General features: G+C 41.0%; 2 protein-coding genes across 2 annotated transcripts; both read right to left on the reverse strand.

Annotated features, from left to right (window-relative positions):
• Window positions 1-776: 776 nt before the first annotated feature.
• Window positions 777-3,876, reverse strand: LOC115749244 (probable protein phosphatase 2C 65). Its single transcript, XM_030685980.2, has 5 exons — window positions 3,333-3,876; window positions 2,262-2,642; window positions 2,041-2,158; window positions 1,725-1,948; window positions 777-1,512 (listed from the first exon to the last, which is right to left on the reverse strand). Exons 1-5 carry the CDS (start codon window positions 3,561-3,563, stop codon window positions 1,087-1,089), a joined length of 1,380 nt encoding a protein of 459 aa, XP_030541840.1. The 5' UTR covers window positions 3,564-3,876; the 3' UTR covers window positions 777-1,086.
• Window positions 3,877-7,973: 4,097 nt separating this feature from the next.
• On the reverse strand, window positions 7,974-10,070 carry LOC115749243. Its single transcript, XM_030685979.2, has one exon. The coding sequence runs from the start codon at window positions 9,723-9,725 to the stop codon at window positions 8,196-8,198; it is 1,530 nt and encodes a 509-aa protein (XP_030541839.2). The 5' UTR covers window positions 9,726-10,070; the 3' UTR covers window positions 7,974-8,195.
• Window positions 10,071-19,651: the final 9,581 nt, after the last annotated feature.

The raw sequence follows: 19,651 nt of genomic DNA on the forward strand, positions 1-19,651 counted from the left end.
AAAATGGACGGCCAGATTTGATTCATGTCACCTCTTGAAAATGGGGAGAAAATTTTGGGCGGAAATTTTTAAAAATTTTGAAGAGGTGACATGGATTAAATCAGGCCGTCCAGTTTGATTTGGACGGTCTAATTTGATCAATGTCACCCATAACATGGCAATGTTAGGTGATCCGAATCCGGAAATAGATGTTAGATGTCTGCCTTTCACTATTTCGAGGTATCAACGTTGAAGTTGCCATAAGTTCATCGTCCAAATTCTACTTAACTTCATGTTATAAAGCACATGTTATACACCTTTCAATCTTGGATTATCCATAAATGATTAATATTAGGGAAAATCCCCCAATCATGTTCAACGCGATTCGTTCTATATAGGGCCGGCAATCAAAAGATTGAAACTTTATCTAGGGATGGCAAATTTATTACGCAATCTATTTACAAAATACGCGATTAAGCGTGTTCGGATTAAGTTTGAAGGTATCCATATCAAATCAACCCTTCTATACATCAATTTGAATATGTCTTGTGCAGGTCGACCCTTCTAACCAGTCTATGGCATGCTTAAAAATGATGAGATGGACAGGTTAACATAATATTCGTATTAATGAGACATAATTAGATAAATGTGTATATGTCCACACAATATACACCTATTTATACGTATACGAGAGCTTATACGTATACGTGTTAAAACGGGTCTGCGGACGTAACCTCGAGCGATCACGACGCCAAACATGAACTATTCAGCCCTGTTCCTGTCCCTGTCTTCAAAGCTAGCAGAAGCATCAAACCAGACGTTAACATGGAGTCAGAGTAACCGGAACAGGGAAGCAAAAGAACAAATTCAAAAATCCTGAGGTGTATGTGTGGGTGGTTCTCCTAAAAGTTTCCGATTCAGTGCATTTTCTGTCAGCAGCTCATTTCTCTTGACCTCCTCAAGTTTCTCTTGGTTTAGGAAGAACATATTGACGTCGCATGACGAAACAATTTTGCTTCAGCGCGTGTTTACAGAACCTAGCAATTCATCTTTGGTTATGGACTCGACGATCCTCACGAGCTTTCCATGAGAATGGAAAATCAAGACCTAATGGACTTCAACATGTTCGGGCTCCTTGACCGCCCTCCGCCGACTCAAAAGGCTGGTTGTGTGAGGAACTCTGATGAGAGAATCCACCCTGCTCACTCCATCGACTGCAGACTCCGAGTCCTCTGTAATTCCAGCAAGCATGGTGTCCGGGTTTGCCTCGATTTGATTGGACCCGGATTTTTGACTGATCCCATTCTCCTGCTGGCCCGGGTTGCCGCCTGGAGCACTGGCTATGGATTGGCTTGGAGGTTGATCATTCTTGAAGAACAAGCATATGACCGCACAGTCATCGATCTTACATCCTGGATACTTGGTCTTCCATGCTGTAACAGCGTGAGCAACCAATAATTTAGCAGCCACGGATCTCTTCTTTGCGGATGCAACAATCCTCACGACCTCTACATTGCTTAATACATCCCACACCTTGCGAAAGAAAGGAAAAAGTGAAGTCTGTCTCCCCGAAAGGAATTGAAAAGAAGAGTCTAGGATCAATGATAACGAACAATAACATCATCTTGACACCATGTACAGTAATTTGCAAATCAGAGCAACGACAGTAATTTTAGAAATCTACACTATTATCCAACGGGCAGTGTAATCTGCTGCCGCTATGGATTGAATTACTCTACTCTTACCCCATCGGTGGCTAGAACCACGAATTCATCATCTTGTGTAAGCTTTCTATAGGACACTTCAGGGGTGGATATCAGGCCATAATCTTTCAAGCAGAAATCTCCAAAAGCCCGAGCCATGGCAAGACCGGGGCAATTCTCGTCAGGCAACCATACTCTGAACACTTCTGGCTCTTCATCCATGGCAAAGACTCTGCCTTTGCATTTCTTGATCCTGTCTGCTTCACCTGAAGCAAAACGTTGAATGGAAGCAAAATTGCAGAAGGGTTAGGATGAGACATTTACTTGCTTTGAGAATGAATGAGGAAATAAAACGCACTTTTGATGTTCGGTTTCAGATCGACCGTGAGTTGGATGGGAACGGGCTGATTTTTCTGGCCTCTTGTGCACAGAACTGCTCGGGAATCTCCCAAATTGGCAATAATAAGATGATCTCCCTGAAAAATTTTTGAATGACACATTAGTGGATGTGACAATTATACTCATCAACATCTTCTACTTACAATTCTTTATCGTAGCTATCGCGTCTCTGTTTCGTACCTGCTTAACCATGGTTACTGCAGTCGTGCCGCTGCAGAAGCTGTCGATGGAGGAGTCGAGGCTAAGCTCTTCATCGATTTCTTTGAAAGATTTGATGAAACTAGCCTCCCATGTAGAGAGAAGCATGTCAGGACCAAAATCCTCCTCACAACTCTCTCTCGCATTGTCGCTTCTTTCTTTCTCTCCAATTTCTTGGCCCTCATCATCCTTATCCACCAGATCAAGGTCCCTACGAGAGCTTTCCTTGTTCTGCAAGGATTGGATCACTGAAGAGAGCTTCATCGGCAAATTGTCACGCACGTGGTGTGCAACTCTATGACCCACCGGACCATGGCCATCGAACACCCCGCAAAAGAATGCATCTTTCTGGCCATTGAAGTCCTGAAAAATTATCGAAGCTTTCGTCAGCCGTAGCGAGTCATAGAAATTACGGTGCTATCATCATGAGACGAAACACTTCGGCGTAGTTCCCAAGGTTCCAATTAAGCCATATGGCAGCATGAATCTACAGAGCCGATGGGTTCATGCGTTTAATTTCTGTCTGAAAGGTGCAACTTTTCATTGTAGATTTTGATCTTTTTTAACTAATGACTTTGACTTTTGAGTCCATTTGCACCCTCCCCCCCAACCATTTTTTACATGCACAAAAACATTTTTGCTTGTCTGGCAAGTAATTAAAAACCTCAAAAAAGAGAGAAAAAAGAACAAAACTCAAAGATCATATGATCATAACAGAACAAGGCAGAGTCAGAAGTCCCATATTGAATCACCAAGAACATGACCCATCTGCTCCAGAAAAATACATAAGAGGATTGAACCCAGAAAACTGTACGGCTCCTAGAAAAAGCAGAGCGTTCCCAGAAGCAATATCAACGGGGAAGCAATGATCAAGAACATGACCCATCTGCTCGAGAAAAATAGACAGAGAATTGAACCCAGAAAACTATACGGCTCCTAGGAAAAAGCAGAGCACTCCCAGAAGCAATACCAACAGAGAGGCCACCCCATAAAATCCTCAAAAGAACATGATAAAAAGCAGAAACTAACGAGACAAATTCCTTAAAAATTTACCTCCCAGACGGCCATGGCGTCTTGATTGATGCCTTTCCTTCCTTGCTTGGTGAACATGCAACAGGAATCATTCGAGCCTCTCAGCCTCACCCGCGCCCCAAGATCTCCTTCGCTCACACCACCTCCTCCTCCTCCTCCGTCATCGCCCTCAAACTCATCATCTCGATCATCATTCACCATCTCGACCCAGTCCCGACCCTCATCGCGGTCCGTGCTGCAGCACGCACCCATTTCCAAACAATCCCACACACGCACACAGGAACGAAAAAAGGAAGAAAAACGAAAGCGAAAGGGAAGGAAAGGAAAGGAAAAAAAAAAATCAAATCTTTCCGGGGGGAAAAAAACAACGAAAAGAAGAACAAAAGGAAAAAAAATTCACAGCAACCGAACACCCCCCAACAGAAATTTCTCCACCCTCATTCCCGGCAGATTTTGCCGGAAAATGGCGCGAGAAAACGACGGGAAAACAGATTGGGCTCGAGGGGAGGCCACGAAAGAAAAGGGGAGGCGAATCCGAGGTGGCAGCAAGTGTTTCTTTGGAAAGCGGGCGATTGCATGCGCCTTTTTTTTTTAAGAAACAAGAACAAGACAAAAAAAAATCAAGGAATCACATGCACCAAACAAAAAAAAAAAAACAAAGAAATGACGACAACTTTGTAACTTAACAAGAACAAGAACATAAATTTCTTCTAAAAATATTTTTTATTTTATTTTCAAGTCAAAGCCTGAAAATTATATTATTTTACTGATTTTTTTTAAAAAACATTCCCATTTTTTTTAATTACTAATTTTGGGGAAAACAAGGTAAATATGACAACTCACGTTGGCGCAATCTTTAGAAAGAAGGAACAGAAATTCAGTCTAATCAGAAAAGACTCATTCCTCGTTTGAAAACCAATCCTAATCCCTATCGATAAGGGGTCAGCTTTTCACATCTGATCTCATTCGTATCTTGAATTCCTATTTAGGAGGCTTTGCTAATTCTACGCTTCTAGAAAAAAAAAAATTCCACGAGAACGATGTACGAGGAAATTCACTATTTTTTTTTCATTTTTTTCATTTTTTTTCATTGTTTACTTCTTGCCGGTGGCCTGTCTCAGGCAACGGCTAGCCACCGACAAGGGCTGGGCAAGGTCAGCCCTTGCTGGCGATCGGCCCAGTCATCGGCAAAAAACTAGGGCACAAAAAAGAATGAGAAAACAATAAACAATAAAGGAAAAAAGAAAGACAAAAAGAAAAAAAGGAGGACAAAAAAAATTACGAAAATGCCTTTGGACAAGGGTACTTAGACCTTTTATTTAAACAATATCCATTTCGTGCCCTTTTTGGAAAATTTTCCTAACATTTTGCATGATTGTACTATAGATGTTAATTATTTAGAACTAATTACGATTAATATTGGTCCGTATCTCGCGCTTAATCTTATCAGCAAAATAATCCCTAAGAAAATGAATTGTTACGTGATATTTACTCAAATGACATGCATTTGATTCTGCAAATCCTTATCATTTGGTCAACGGGGCATCGATACGTTTGACATTTAGCTTGCTCCTGTTTGGTATTTGGTCTTGCAAAATCGAATCAATGTTCTTTTGTTGTTCCTCAAGCTACTCTTGCCACTTTTGGTTGCTTCGAGCGAGATTCTAATCTTCGTAGATTTGCCGAATTTCCGTGAGAACGATGCATGAGATACTAAAGAATCGATGGAATAAGGAATCTTATGCACTTAACCCTCTTTCTGTTTAGGTTAAGAAACATCACGCGACTTGTCGACGAGTTTGAGAAATGTTATTTTATCTCTTTTTTAAAGACCGAAGTAAATTCCATACGAATTTTAATTTCGGTTCACAATGCTAAATTTACAATTCGAACGTGTTATCCAAGAAACTAGATCTTATATCTTAAAATTTCAAACATATCTAACAATGATTTTCAAATAAAGCGATAGGATTTGTTATCCAAGTAGGCTAGCAACTCCAAAAGATTGGAAGAAGCCAACACCCAGCAGGTGGGTAAGCAGGATCTGGAAAACGAGAATTAGGAACAGAGCATGGGGGTTGGGTAACTGACCTTATTTAATTTAAGATTAATACCACGAAAAATCCCAAACTAATAAACCTATAGCAAATTTACCTCCAAAATATTTTTTTGACCATAAAAAATCACAAACTGATACACTTGTGACAAATTTATCCTCCGTTAATTTTCATTAAATCTAATTGTTAAAGTGCTAAGTTGTATGATACGTGGCAATTTACAAGTATATCACATTGGGATTTTTACCCTCTGTTTGTCACATGCGTATTAGTTTGAAAATTTTTGCGATATTAACTCAATTTAACGAAGAGTAAATTTGTTACAAGTGTACCAGTTTAGGATTTTTGGTGGTCAAAAAAATAATTTGAGGTAAATTTGTCACAACTATATCGGTTTGGGGTTTTTTGTGGTAAAAAAAATAGTTTGAGGTAAATTTGTCACAAGTGTACCAAATTGAGGTTTTTCGCGATATTAACCCTTTAATTTACAAGTAATTAAGCTTAACCAAGGGGATTAAGTCTCTTCGGTTGGCTTACCAGATTGAATTACTTAACGACTTGGACAAGTTAACTATGGTTCATTATTTCATCACGCAATCTGTCTGCCATATGACGTGATCGCTAGCGCTCGTTTGACGCTGCCTAATTCAATCATTTACTTAGTCAATCGTGAGTTCAAAGGCTGTCGTTATCGCTAAGCCTTAGGCAATTCTCCTATACTTTGCCGATATAGTTAACATCGATTTAACTTCGTGATTATGCCTGCCGAACCTTTGTTATTCTACTATACCCTTATCTTTCCGATTCAATGAGGAGCGTACAACTTTAATGAGGCAAAAAGGTTGAGTCCATCGCTCAGAGCTTGCCTGTTCGTTCACTAACCAAGGGCAAAATTTCCCCGCACGGTTTAGAATGTGTTCTGCCAATCTAAACCGGGTCGTCTATCGGGCAGTTTAGCTTTGTGATCTTGCAAAGGGCCGATAATCGACTTAATTAGTTGCTTCGGGGTGAAACACATTCGGCAGGGTCTACTTGGATCGGTGCTGCACCCGCCAGAGCAGCTGGCCGAGCCGTCGGCTATCCACTATCGAGAGTGAAAATCATCGTGCAAGCTCACTCATGATCGGAAAAGAAGAAAAACCTTAAATCCTCCTAAAATTAGCAGGTCCCAGAAAGGGTTGCCTCTTGCGCTGGCCCGTCTATTCCCTGAATAATACTCGACGTTGCTTGGTCGGGGTCGACCTCAACGGTCCTAAAATCATCGTCCAAACATGTCCACCGGGGAAGTCAGGCCGCCGAGTCCCATGATCGGAGATCCTTCACAGCCGAACGGGAGGAGCTTTACTCGCCAAATGCATCCTGGATTCTGGTTGGCAAACTCACTCCAGAGCGTCCTCGGTGACGTCTGTTGTCAGCAACATACCAACAAAAAAAAAACCATCTTTACGCTTTAACACCGCCGTTCACGAGAGACCCAATTAAAATTGTTTCTGATGTTGTAAACAGAGCATGGTTTCCGTATCAGATGTATTGCGTGAGTTCACCCAGGAAAATATGAGAAACTGACCAAATCGGACAGTACATCGTTGCCCTGAAGATTCCACTTTCACCGATCCGACTCGCGGAAAATGTCTTGTTCATGACTGTCTCGGGATACTCATTAAACATGATTAACGAGGAAAAATCCGGTCTCTACGTACTGATCATGCATATTATTGAAGCAGTCACTGCATCAAAGATTGCCATATTGCTTTATTTGGTTGCTCCTCGAGGCGCCTTTTGAACAAAATCCATATGAGAAATATTGATGAACCAACAACGGTAAGAGGCTGCAAAAAGTGGGCCCTCATATAAGAAAAGCGATGAGAAATTGCAGGCCAACCCGAAACAACAACGCCATGACATCGCAATCAATGGGAAGGAGAGGGGACACCAAAAGACACACCAGACATGCCCTTGGCTCTCAGGCAACAAGTCAAAAGCCGTAGCAAATGCAGTCAAGACAGCACTCGACCTCTACTGGAGTCTGTACCCTCCGAGTGTTCCGTGAATCTAGTATACATGGTCAATCCAACTCGGACCCGACCGTCAGATCTGATGAGACCCACGAGAGACTCGCCATCTTCGATGATTAGATTCAATTTAGTATGTGTGTGAGATTCATATGATAATTTCTCGTACCCTCCATTTTGACAAAACACTACAACCATACCTTTTATGAATGCTATCAGCTTCCTCTTGTGTCTCATCCAGTTGGCCTAGGGCCCTCCACGTTCTTTTAGAGAGAGAGAAAGAGAGAGAGAGAGGGGAAATTTGGTCCTCAACGGCTACTTGCAATTTAGCAGCAAACTAAATAAGCTAATGGCAACACAAGGTTGAGGCAAGGGGAAGAGAATATCTCACACTGTTTCATCCAAAGAATGAACACTACCACCTCTCCCAGATGTGGTCCTCAAATCGCGAAAGGGATATGAAGCGAATGCAGCAAGTGCCAACAGACCGACATGATCCATAGAAGCAAACTGCAATGGCAAGGTACCAGCAGAAAGAGCCACAGAAACTCTTATGTCTGACTAGTTCATAAGCTGAAAGAGAAGCTGCAAAATGAACAGAACAAGTGCACTTTCAATTCAATTGCGAGAGAAACCGTCCATCCGTTGTGTTTCATTCCGGGTATTTCACTAGAGCACTTCATACAATGGATAACCAGGAGAAAAGCCTAAACTGAAGCAGTACAGTAAATGCAACTGTAAGAGGAGAATCACAGCATCAGAAGGAAACATATGGTGAGCACTGGCAATAATGTTTGCTTATTTCCCAAGAGTTACTACCACCATTGATGAACAAGCACTCCACTCTGTCTGAGGGATGTGAAAAGGTCCAAGCATTGCCCATATGTTTTCTCGTACTTGGAGGTTCTCTCGCCGGGACAACATCTCTGCCATCTGTTGTAATGGCACTCGAGAAACAGTTCATCGATCAAACAGATAGCCCCGGTCTCGAACAGCCTGGGAATCAAATCGAACTCAGTTCCCTCCACATCCATCTTCATCACGACGAAATCCTTCTCTGAAACCGTGTTCTTCAACCATTCCGCGAAATCGAATCCCTCGATCTTAGCCACCTCTCCATCACTCGAGGACTGAACCGGCTGAATCCTGCCCATCCCTCTACCTTTGTCCTCGGATTTCTGACCTGGGTCTCGGTATATTTCGAAGGACAGAGTCTCGTTCTTCACCCACGCAGCATAAGGCAGCAAAGTGACACGCTTTTTCGACTTGTATTCCTCATGAAAATGCTCATCGGCCTCGATTGCATACACTTCAAAGGTCTTGTTCTGCTTCGGGTATTGTTTTCTAAACCAACTAACTATACTAGAGCCGTAGCTCCGAGCTCCGACATCTACATAAACATACCTATTCTTGAAATTGATATCAACCATAGATGGCAGATACTTTACATTCTTTATATTCCTCTTCAGCGTAATCCATGGTTTCAATGGCTCGTCCACAATCAATGGCTCCGCATCCCGGACCAATTTCCGCTTACTCTCAGAGACGAAGCACGAATTCTCCGAATCACCACCGGAATTCTTCACCGAGTGGCTAAGAATGCTAAAATCGCTAACTTTCTTCAGAACAATCTCACGTATCTTAGGAAACGAAGTATTGAGACCGGCAAAATCACGCGATCTCACTGGCTGGCAACAATTGAACAAATCAATGAAGGAATCGAAACTGTACGTATCGTTAGCCCTCACATGGAAAACCGCAAACCCTTCTGGCTTCAACGTCCGCGCGATCTCGGCGGCGGCGTCCAGCGGCCGCGGCAGCTTGTCGAAGCGCCCCCCTCCGGAGAACACGAAATCGAAGGTCTCGTCGCCGAACGGCAGGCGATGCGGCCGGCCCGAGATAACCAGAGGCCGCGAGGCCTTCTTCGAGACACCGACCGAGTCCGCCACACCAATCTCCTTCAGAGCGAACACGTCCTGCCCGCTCCCCGACTCGATGCACAGGGCCCTGGAGGCCCGCGACAGGAACCCCTCCGACACCAAATCCCGGAACACGGAGCCGTAGAACCGGACGGCCTCGATCCAGTCCTTCCCTTCGCCGCGGCGCGGGGGGCTCGGGACGGTGGATCGGACAGCGTTGGCGGCGGCGGCGGTTGCGCCGGAGACGACGAGGTCGAGATTCTCCGGCGGGGAGAGGAAGCAGAAGTCGCTGAGCTTGCAGGACTCGCCGGCGATGGTGACGACGTAGGCGAAGCGGACGAGGAGGAGGAGGACGCCGACGACGAGGGCCCGCACGAGAACGCTCCTGACGGAGTTGGGTTTGCCGGATTCCATCTGGGTATTCATGTATGTGGGTGTGTGTTCATATACAAAAGGAAGGAAAAAGTCAGTGAGAATGAGAGAGAGAGAGAGAGAGAGAGAGAGGGAGGGAGGGAGATGGGGACTAGCGAGAGCAGAAGCGAGCGGAGGTGTGGTTGGCGCCGACGAGGGGAAGGCGGTGGGAGGCGGAGGCGGAGGCGCAGATGGGGAAAAGAGAGAGGAGCAAATCGGGAAGACATGGCTTTCCTCCTCCTTTCGAAAGAGAGTTTAAGGCGGCGAGGACATCGCCGACTGCGAGGTTGGAGAGTCGTGCTCGTCTGCGAAGAGAGAGAAGAGAGTGTTTGTTGCAGTCGTGCTTAATGGAGGGAGGAAGAGGGGTGGGGTGATGAGAGAGGATGACGCGGCGGGGTAACCGGACGACCGGACTAGCAGGTCACCACGCGGGGAAAACCGAGTGGGGAATTAGTAGATTAGAGAGAGAGAATCCTGTTCTATTAAGTAATCTCGCGTAAGCTAATAAATCAATTTTTTTCGGAAAATTACAAATAGGTCACTGATATTATTATTGATCTATCTCTGTTTAATACACTTACTCGTTCGCCGACACGTGTATATAAAGGTCATTATGCAATCAAATCCTTCCGAAGCGCATCCATAATTTCAAGAGGGACGGGTACAATATACTTATCGACACGTGATTGATCGGTGACTTCACCCTGGCATCACCGATCGAAAACAAAAAAGTTTCGAGGACGAGCATTCCGGGTCAAGTCGGTGTAGCTCGAGGGATCCGAATCACGCGACCCCCTCGTCGGGAGCGCTCTTGAAATTAACATGAGCTCGAGTTCAATGTAAATCGGACGCCTAGCCGGACGCGGGCGGGTCCGAGTCATGAGATTCATGGACACGCTATTCGGGCGGCGGATCGAAACTCTCCGATTCCGACATGGGAGGGGCTCCCGGGAAAAGCCGATGATTCCGTTTTAGGGGTGTTCGGATTTATTGCATCGGCCAAAAGGGAAAGACCAACTAAAAACGCGTAAGAGCGGGACCGTTTTCGTCGGCCAAACGAACCTCATTTTTAATGTATTTGTAGGTCTGCCAGCTGTCCCATGCCCAACGAATTTGCTTTATTGTTATTGTTGCTATTTTTATTATTATTTCGGTGCGGCATCGTCCCAAAATGGAAGGAGAGAGGAAAATGACTATTATTAAGATAATGGGGTCCACTCACTTTCTCTTTTTGGGGGCAATCTAGGAATTGGAAAAATACTAGCACAGTAACTAAATTTTGACTTAATATGTAATATAGTCGCCGAACTTTATATTTGCTTAATGTAATTCTTAAACTTTAAAACTATCTAATAATAATAAAAGGACAACATTGATCATTTTTATATAGTTTAGAGATTAAATTGAACGTGCATAAAAAATTCAAAAGTTGCATTGAACAATTAAAAATTCGGCGATCACATTACATTTTTTGCTAAAAGTTCATAGACCACATTAAATAAATTTAAAGTTCATATATCACATTACACGTTAAATTAAAATTCATAGATTTTTTTTGTCTTTATTATTATTATTATTATTATTATTATTATTATTATTATGGGGTCCACTCGCTTTCTCTCTCTTCTGTTCTGTTCTATTCTATTATATTCTCTTCTCTTCTTTTTCTTCTTTTGTCTCTGTTTTCCCTTTCGGAGTAGGTGTGCTCTTCCTCTGGTTCTCGAACAAGCAAGAAGAATTTCCGGTTGGAATCTTGCGGTCACGATCGTGTCTGAAGACCGTGAACCGAACCGGGGGTGGGGGGTCATCCTCATCGACATCCCGCGACCCGTGATCATGATCAGATAATGAAAGTTGCAGAAAGTTTTGAGTCGGTGTCAGATGGGACAATCGGCCCTATCTCTACTTTTCACGATTCTGGAAATATTTGATTGGGCAGTTTTAAAAGATTGTCCTCGTTGATTGAATCACAGCAACAGAAGGCATTCTGCTTCTCCTCTTTAAAAATTTGGCGAAAATTATTTAAAAAAAAAATCATAAACCTATTATAATTATCCTGATTTAATCCTAAATCATTTTGTTGCCAATTTAGTACTAAATTTTTTATGTTTATACTAATTAAATCCTAAACATTTTGCATCCGTAACAATTAAGCCATATCGGTCAATTTTAACTGAAAATCACCGGCTTTATAAGATCGGTCTTGACGTGATAATTTTTAAATAATTTTTATAATGTTTTCTAAATTATTTTTTTTTCTTTTTTCCCCTTCTCTCCTCCCTCAGCCACACCTTTAATCGATGACACCTCCAACCGACTAGAGGTGTGGCCTCGCCCAACCCCTCATCAAATCGCCCACCCACCGGCGAGGTCGACCTCGCCACCCCTCCCGAGGCCACACCTCTAGCCGAACAGAGGTGTGGATGAGGTAGAAGGAAAGGGAATAAATAAATAAATAATTCAAAAATTATTTACAAATTATCACGTTAGAGTCGACCATGCCACGTCAACGATTTCCAGCCAAAATTGACCGGAAGAAGTGCTAAATTGAAATAATTGCAATAGGCTTAGGACTTTTTTTGGCAATTATCTAAAAAAAAAAAAATATGTAAGATTCTTTGTAAGGGATTTCTTTCAAAACAATAAATAACATAAAAAAAAAGGATATGTAGATATACATACACATATACATACATGTACATATATTGCAAGTAAAAAAAAAATGAGTAGACAGTTTGTTTGAACTCAACGCTTAAATTTAGGGCACTTTGAATAGAAATCAGAGGGTCAGCTTGGAGAAACTCCTTAAAAAATAAATAAATTACAGATGATTTTCTAATATATGCGAGCCTTTTGATGAATCGATAAAATATTTCCTCTCGGTCAATTTTCTTTTAAGCATTCTAGTCTAAGAAGCACCGATACTCTCCGACGGCCTTTGTGCCGTTTCATGTCGTGTCTGACACTCTCCGACATACAATTGACATGTGATCAACGCTCCGGAAAAGTCGGCGACACTCGAATCTAACATCCCAACATATCATTTCGATACGCACAGAGTTAATTTTAAACACTTTCAATAAATCAGGAAGTCGAAGAAGAAGAAACTCAATATTTTCATATTTGCACAATAATTTATCTTGTATATAAAAAATGTACATTTAATATACAACGTGTCATAATGTCTCAAAATTATTTATTTTTTGAGAAATGAAGTGTCGGCGTGTCGTGTCGTGTCGTGTTGTGTCGCCTAACGCATGTCGGTGTCGATGTTACTTAGATTCTAGTACACCTCTTTGATTCAATCAATTGAGATCACATTATTATTATTTGTTATTATTCATGAAATCTTGCTAATACCTAGAGATCACAAATGGGAATATCGGCTAAATCTGATCGAGTTGAAAAGGAAAGGCACCGCATTAAAAAAGCGCGAGATGAACGTAGAATCTAATACCTTCCGGTCACCATCGCACTTACCGTGGATCCAACCAATATGAATCGTCAACCCAAATGAAAAGAAAAAGAAGAGAATACCCTAATTAAGTACACTTGACTTTGAATGCAAGTGACCTTGCTCACATCCCTATCCAGGTATTTCGGTAGACGTGGCAGTAATAATAGTAATGATCATAACAATATTTAATTATTACTACTTGATTTGAGGGACAATTCTCTTGGATCTCTGACCTTTATTGCGCAGGTTCACGTCCACAGATGCAGCCGCGCCAATAGCCGGACTCAACGGCCATCTTTGATGTGACACCCTATTTTGGATCCAAATCCCCTAATATTGTCAGAGATGACATTGATCAAATCGAGCCGTCTAAATCAAAATGGACGGCCCGGTTTAATCAATATCACCCTTAATATTGAATTGGCAATGTTAGGGGATCCGATCTGGATTTGGATCGCCTAACATTAGGATTTCCGTGACATGCGTGACATTACTCAAATCAGGCCGTTCAAATGAAAATGAACAGCTTGATTTGAGCTGCGTCGTGTGTTGAAAGGAAGAGAAAAAATGTGGGCGAAAATTTTTTTGAGATTTGAAAAATTTTGAATCTCAAACGTGGTTCAAATCAGGCAGTTTATTTTCATTTGGACGGCCTGATTTGAGTAATGTTACGCATGTCACAGAAATCCTAATGTTAAGCGATCCGAATCCGATCCATTTCACCTTATTTTGCCCTGACCCTGTCAATGCGACCCTGTTTTGAATATGCTTGTTTCTTCTAAGGGGGAAAGAAGAAGTTTTGCTCGGTGTTTCATGAGCTTTGAGAAAAACATAGGGGCATGTGATTTTTATCCGATCGTGCCTCTAATTGGCAGGTGGGTCACAAGTCAAAAAGACGTCGCCTTAATGTAAATTTAAGTAACGGTAAATGCGGGTCACTTCCACGGTTGTAATTCACCGATGAAAAGATTAGTTAGAGAAATTTCTCCTCAACTAGGGATTATCCGTAAGATTTGGACTTGTACGTATGATTTCGCACATTGAATATCGATGAGAGGGCATTCGACTAAGTTACATTTCTTTTTTGCTAGTCGTGGTGTAAATTCGAGATGATAAAAAGAACGCCAGATTATTGGGCCTAATGCTCTAAAGAACCTCAAACTTTAGCAATTGTCTCAAAATTTACCTTTGGTCTCATAAAAAAGAATTCAATTTTAGATTCAGTTCAAATTCTACCATAAACTTTTTTTATCCCATGAAAGGCCTCCAATTTTAGGTTATGTCCCAATTCTACCATAACCTTTTTTAATCTTATAAAAAATTATCAACTTTAGATCTTGCCCTAATTTTTTCGTTTCGGTCTCAATTTCACCCTAAACCTTTTTCAATCTCATAAAATCACAAACTTTTACTTGAGTTACAAATCTGCCTCCATTGATACTCCATCCAAAGTTTATCATTGACAACCGGGAAATGGAGAACTCCTAAGCAAGAGCTATTTCGAGAGTCCATAGCACGAGCTCTCCAGCTGCGAGAGATGGAACATTCTTAAGACCGAGTTCAAAATCACTACGGGTGATTTTGACGGATGGTAAATGGGCAAATTTTGGACTCAAGTAAAAGTTAATGATCTTTTATGAGACAAAATAAATTAAAGTAAAATCAAAACTGGACTTAAATTTGAGATTTTTTTACGAGACAAAGAAATGTTTAGGGTATAATTAGTATTGGACTTAAAGTTGATGGCTTTTTATGAGCCAAAAAGTTTATAGTAGAACCGGGAGTTGATCTAAAGTCGAGGATTTTTTATGAGACCAAAAAAGGTTTAGGATATAATTGGAACCGCACTTAAAATTAGATATTATTTTACGAGATAAAAGGTAGAATTGGTATAAGAGTTGAAGTTAGAGAATTTTTTAAGATATTAGTCTCACACTATAGATGTGTTGATGGTTACTTCACATGGAAACAATTTCAACACCAAGTCCCACATTGACTTAGCTAGGCGTGGACAAGGCAACATTATGACAAAATTACCAAAAACGTGCGTAGGTCCTTATGCTATCTCATAGGTCGGCCCATTCATTGTGGTGGCCTGACAGGTAAAAAAACTGTCTTATGAATTAGATTTGTCATCTAAATGGAAAGTAGTACCACTCTCGTCTAAGAAATTGATGCTACATATGAGACCGGAAGAAATTACCAAAAAATTATAAATTCATTTTATGAATATCAATTCAATTTTAAATTTTTTTATTTGACCGATTAAGTCCTAAAATTTTCAACGATTTGCCACATTAGCCATCTTATGTGACACAATCGACGCTGATAATGACAGAATTATGATTTTTTTTTTAATTTTCTCAATTTTTCAAATATTCTTTTTTTTCATTGTGGTTTGTGAGGGTTGTCGGGGCCTCGACAATAAGCGGCAGCTCTCGTTGGCCACTAGGTGAGGGCCTGCAAGCCCTCGCTCGATCTGGATGAGGGCCGTGTTGCCAACGCGATCCTCCCCCACCGCTTCGATAATCCTCACTGGACACAATAGGAAAAAAGAAAAGAAAAGAAAAAATCATAAAATTTATAAACATTCATTTATTTTAGAAAAAATTACAGAAATTATCTACGTCAGCGCCAGCCCTGCTACTCGGGATGGCCAGCACTTGAATTAGCGATTTTTGGTCCAAAATTGGTCCGAAGGACTAAATTGAAAATTGTCAAAAGGTTTAAAATTAAATTGACCAAATTAAAAAGTTTATGATTGAATTGACATATGTCCAATGAATTTACTACTTTTTCGGTAGTTATCCATATGAGGTCGTTACGAAATATAAATCTTTTGCTCTATTCTATCCACTATATGGTGAATTGCAATAATAAAAGAGAATGTTTGGATATCCTATCATACATTGTTTGGTAAAAATGTCATCATATCAATTAGGGGTGACCCTGGTCTAACCTGAGAATTGGATCTGACTGAACCGAATTAGCCCGTTTTCTGTTCACAAAATGTGGAATAAGCGGAACCGGGCCATTTGCCCCAAAATAAAATTTAGGGCTCAAACTCTCCATGCTACATCTCCCTCACGTTTTACCCTTCATCTCTCTCGGCAGAGAACACGGAATCTACTCATTTTAATGTATCCATCAGACATGAGCACCAAGATACAAGCAGAGAACACACAATCCAATACCTCGTGTCATGGCCACACACGAGTTCTAAGCAGGCAGTGGCAGTTAATAATTGATGGCCAGTACAAACTACGTTAAATTATGCCAGATCGAAAAGATAATTCGTCTGCTCATTGCTTTGAGCACTAACACCATCACAATTTTTACTGTAGTTCCTTGAGGAATTCTTCATTGTCAACCAAGGAAACTTCGACCAAGAAAAAAAACCCAAGGAAACAAAAAAAAAAAAAATTGTACACAGCCGATCTTGGTCCAACTCGGGAACCGAACGTCCTAGGTGGACAGGGTCAGTTTTGATTCCACGAACTAGCAACCAGCCCTGTCTAGTCAGGTTCTCGGCTTAGTGTGAGAACCAAGCTACCCTAGAATCGACCACCACTAACATCAGTATAAATGTATCAACGAAAATGATAAGAATCTATCACGATTCACTGCTAAAAGAATTGTAAATGCATAACAAGGAGACAACTGGCAACAATCAATCCATTCCCAAAACTTTAGTGCTTCGACTCTCTTGTTATTTTTATTAAGCTTTGACTTGTACTAGAGAGTTATTGAGGAGAATGAGCCTTGACATTCTAGCTACCTTAGAGAAAGCTCATGGGAAAACCACGCTTTCCTTAATTCGGTTAAGTCAATCAACCCCTAAATTGGCCTTTGTCTTGTCCATCTAAGGCCAGGACTCCCTCGCTAGCCCCGAGCCTTTTGCCTACTCCATATGTAGATTGGATTCTCGATATTCAATAAATAAGTCTAGCCCTTTCGGCTCAGTATTTACTCACAAAAAAGTGAATCCGGAGGTCTAGGCAAGCTCCCTTCAGCCGTCTAGCTCATGGATGGCTCTCGGTTCTTGAGCATGTTGGGAGATTAGGTGGTAGGAATTGCTGCAGGTGGCGCGGTGAAGCTTCGTACACAAGGCATCTCGCTTAGTGCTTACGAACAAAAAAGTCTTTGCTCTTTGATTTGAAGGGAGGCATTTCACAAGTAGAAGTTCATGTTGAAAGTTTGCTTGTAAAACAAACAAAAAGTGCCTTTTCCTTATCTCACGCATGAAAGATGGAAGAATGCAAGATACTTTATTAGTTAAAGACTATTCTAATCTTTCAAATGAATAATAAAGATGAGCGGATTATACCCCACTATACTACGCTACGGATGCGCGATTATTCCGAACCAAACACAACCTTTCATGTCTCAAAAAAATAGTTGATTTAATTAATTCTTTGAACTTTAATTAATTTTAAGTTGTCTTCTTTTCGCTATTATATGTTGAGATTCTATTCAATATTCTTACTTTAACTTCTAGATTTTCGTTTCTTTTCAAAGAGATATAGTCTTCTTTTCTAATTGTTTCTCTTTGAGAGTTCTTAGAGAAATATTAGAAAATTATTTCCCTTTGAGAGTTCTTGGAGAAATATTAGAATTGCTATCTAATATTCTCGGTTGAGACTCTGTTGTATCTGGAAGGAATTTTGTTGGTAACCATCATCAATATTGTGGGGAAAATAATTCATTAAAGAGAGTATTATCACGCCTCTTATTCCAGTTGTTCCCTTCGTACACAATATTTTCCCAAGTGCTTCGACGTGAATCAAAGAGTAAGAGAGTAACATGAAACTTCAACGCGAACTAGAGTTAGGGATGAGATGGAGAAGGAGAGGGTAGGGATTTTTAGAATAATACTATGGTATGAAAAAACCCTTATCCACCTTTATCCCATCTCCACATGAGATGTTTTCATCCGAGTTATATCTCTTTTATATGCGATTTCATTTTGTCTTGGACAATAATAGATAAAATTCATCTTATTTTGCCTTTTATCCTGTCTATCAAATGTAGCCTTAGACATAAATGTATGCATAAAATAATTACCTAAAATAGTAATATCTGATGTTTTTGACAACTGACTTACTAGAAACGAAAGTCAACCGGGACTGTGCGCTCAAAAGTCTTGGGAGACTTCTAATGCAAGCTGGGTTTACATAGGGTTGCTTGAACTCTCAAGCCTTGTTCTGGTGTTCCTGATGGAGTGACCTTCTTCAGAACCTTGGGGTTTCGTTCAAGATAAAAGGGCGGAGAGTTGAGCGGCAAATTTGGATTCACTAAACGGGCTTCTGTTTTGAATAGATAGCAAACAATGCAGAAAATTAAGAAGTGGTGTTCTCTTGATGGAACTAGTTTGCACCTGAATCCGGGCAACATTTGTTCTTCGATTGCTTGCTTCTCCAAATCGTACGGCAATCCTCGTTACCAACTCATGGTTATTCTCGATTCACCGGTGGCCGGGAGGTCGAGCTCCCAACGATTCTGCAGAACCCCGAAGGCCAAGTCTTTTCCTGAAACTCTGATAAAGCTTGGCTGGGAAGGGCACAATCTACTTCGCTTGGAAAGCTAGAGATGGTTGCTTCCTCAACCCTAGCATGTCGGGAAGGGTCGAAGACAATAGAATTCGCATTTCGGAGGAAAGATGGCTCAATTGATTCATGACAGGAAGCTGATTTTATCTTGATGCTGATAAGATGTTATGTGAGACTAGGAATGGCTGTACTTTGGTTTTAGGAAAGCAAACCATACGAATTGTCCGGGGCACAATAGTTAAAAAATCGATGGATTTCCTAGAGTTCCTAGATTTGGCACTAATCTCCCACATATCTATCTTCGTTTTAAACAAAGTAACCTAATATTACGTGATTCAGCTGAATGGATTTCATCGATCTCCCTTTTTTCGCCATCGAGTCGGAATGTTCTCCATAACCTACAAGCACGAAGTTTACTGATTTTTCCCCCCTAATCAAAACTTGCAATTGGATGAGCTTTTTGTGGTAGAACTCCCTGCATTAGAAGATATGAACATTGGGACAACTCAAGAGTTAACACTTTCTGATTATCTCGCATAATTGTTTCATTAGTTGATCGTTTGCTCGACAGGATTAATTCGATTTCTTATGTTTCGTGTGTAAGGGCCAGACGTACACGTTACGTACACGTTAGGTGGAATCTTGAGTAATACTAATGTTATGAATACTTTTTATTTTTATTTTTAATTTATTTATTTTTTATAGCCTTAAGTTTTGGGAAGAAAGATAGATCAAACTTATAAGTAACTATCATTTTCACTGGATTATCTTGTGTTGAGAATTCAATCGTGGAAGGGCACATGGTCGAATTAGACAACGTCGGGATCAAGACGAAATAAAAGTACGTGTTGATGACTGGCCTGCCCCTATAAAAATTCCCATTTGGAAGATTCCTTAATTGGCCTGTTTTATTATTGCGGACAATTGCCCCGAAA

Source organism: Rhodamnia argentea, chromosome 10 (assembly GCF_020921035.1).
Source record: "Rhodamnia argentea isolate NSW1041297 chromosome 10, ASM2092103v1, whole genome shotgun sequence".
Classification (NCBI taxonomy): domain Eukaryota; kingdom Viridiplantae; phylum Streptophyta; class Magnoliopsida; order Myrtales; family Myrtaceae; genus Rhodamnia; species Rhodamnia argentea.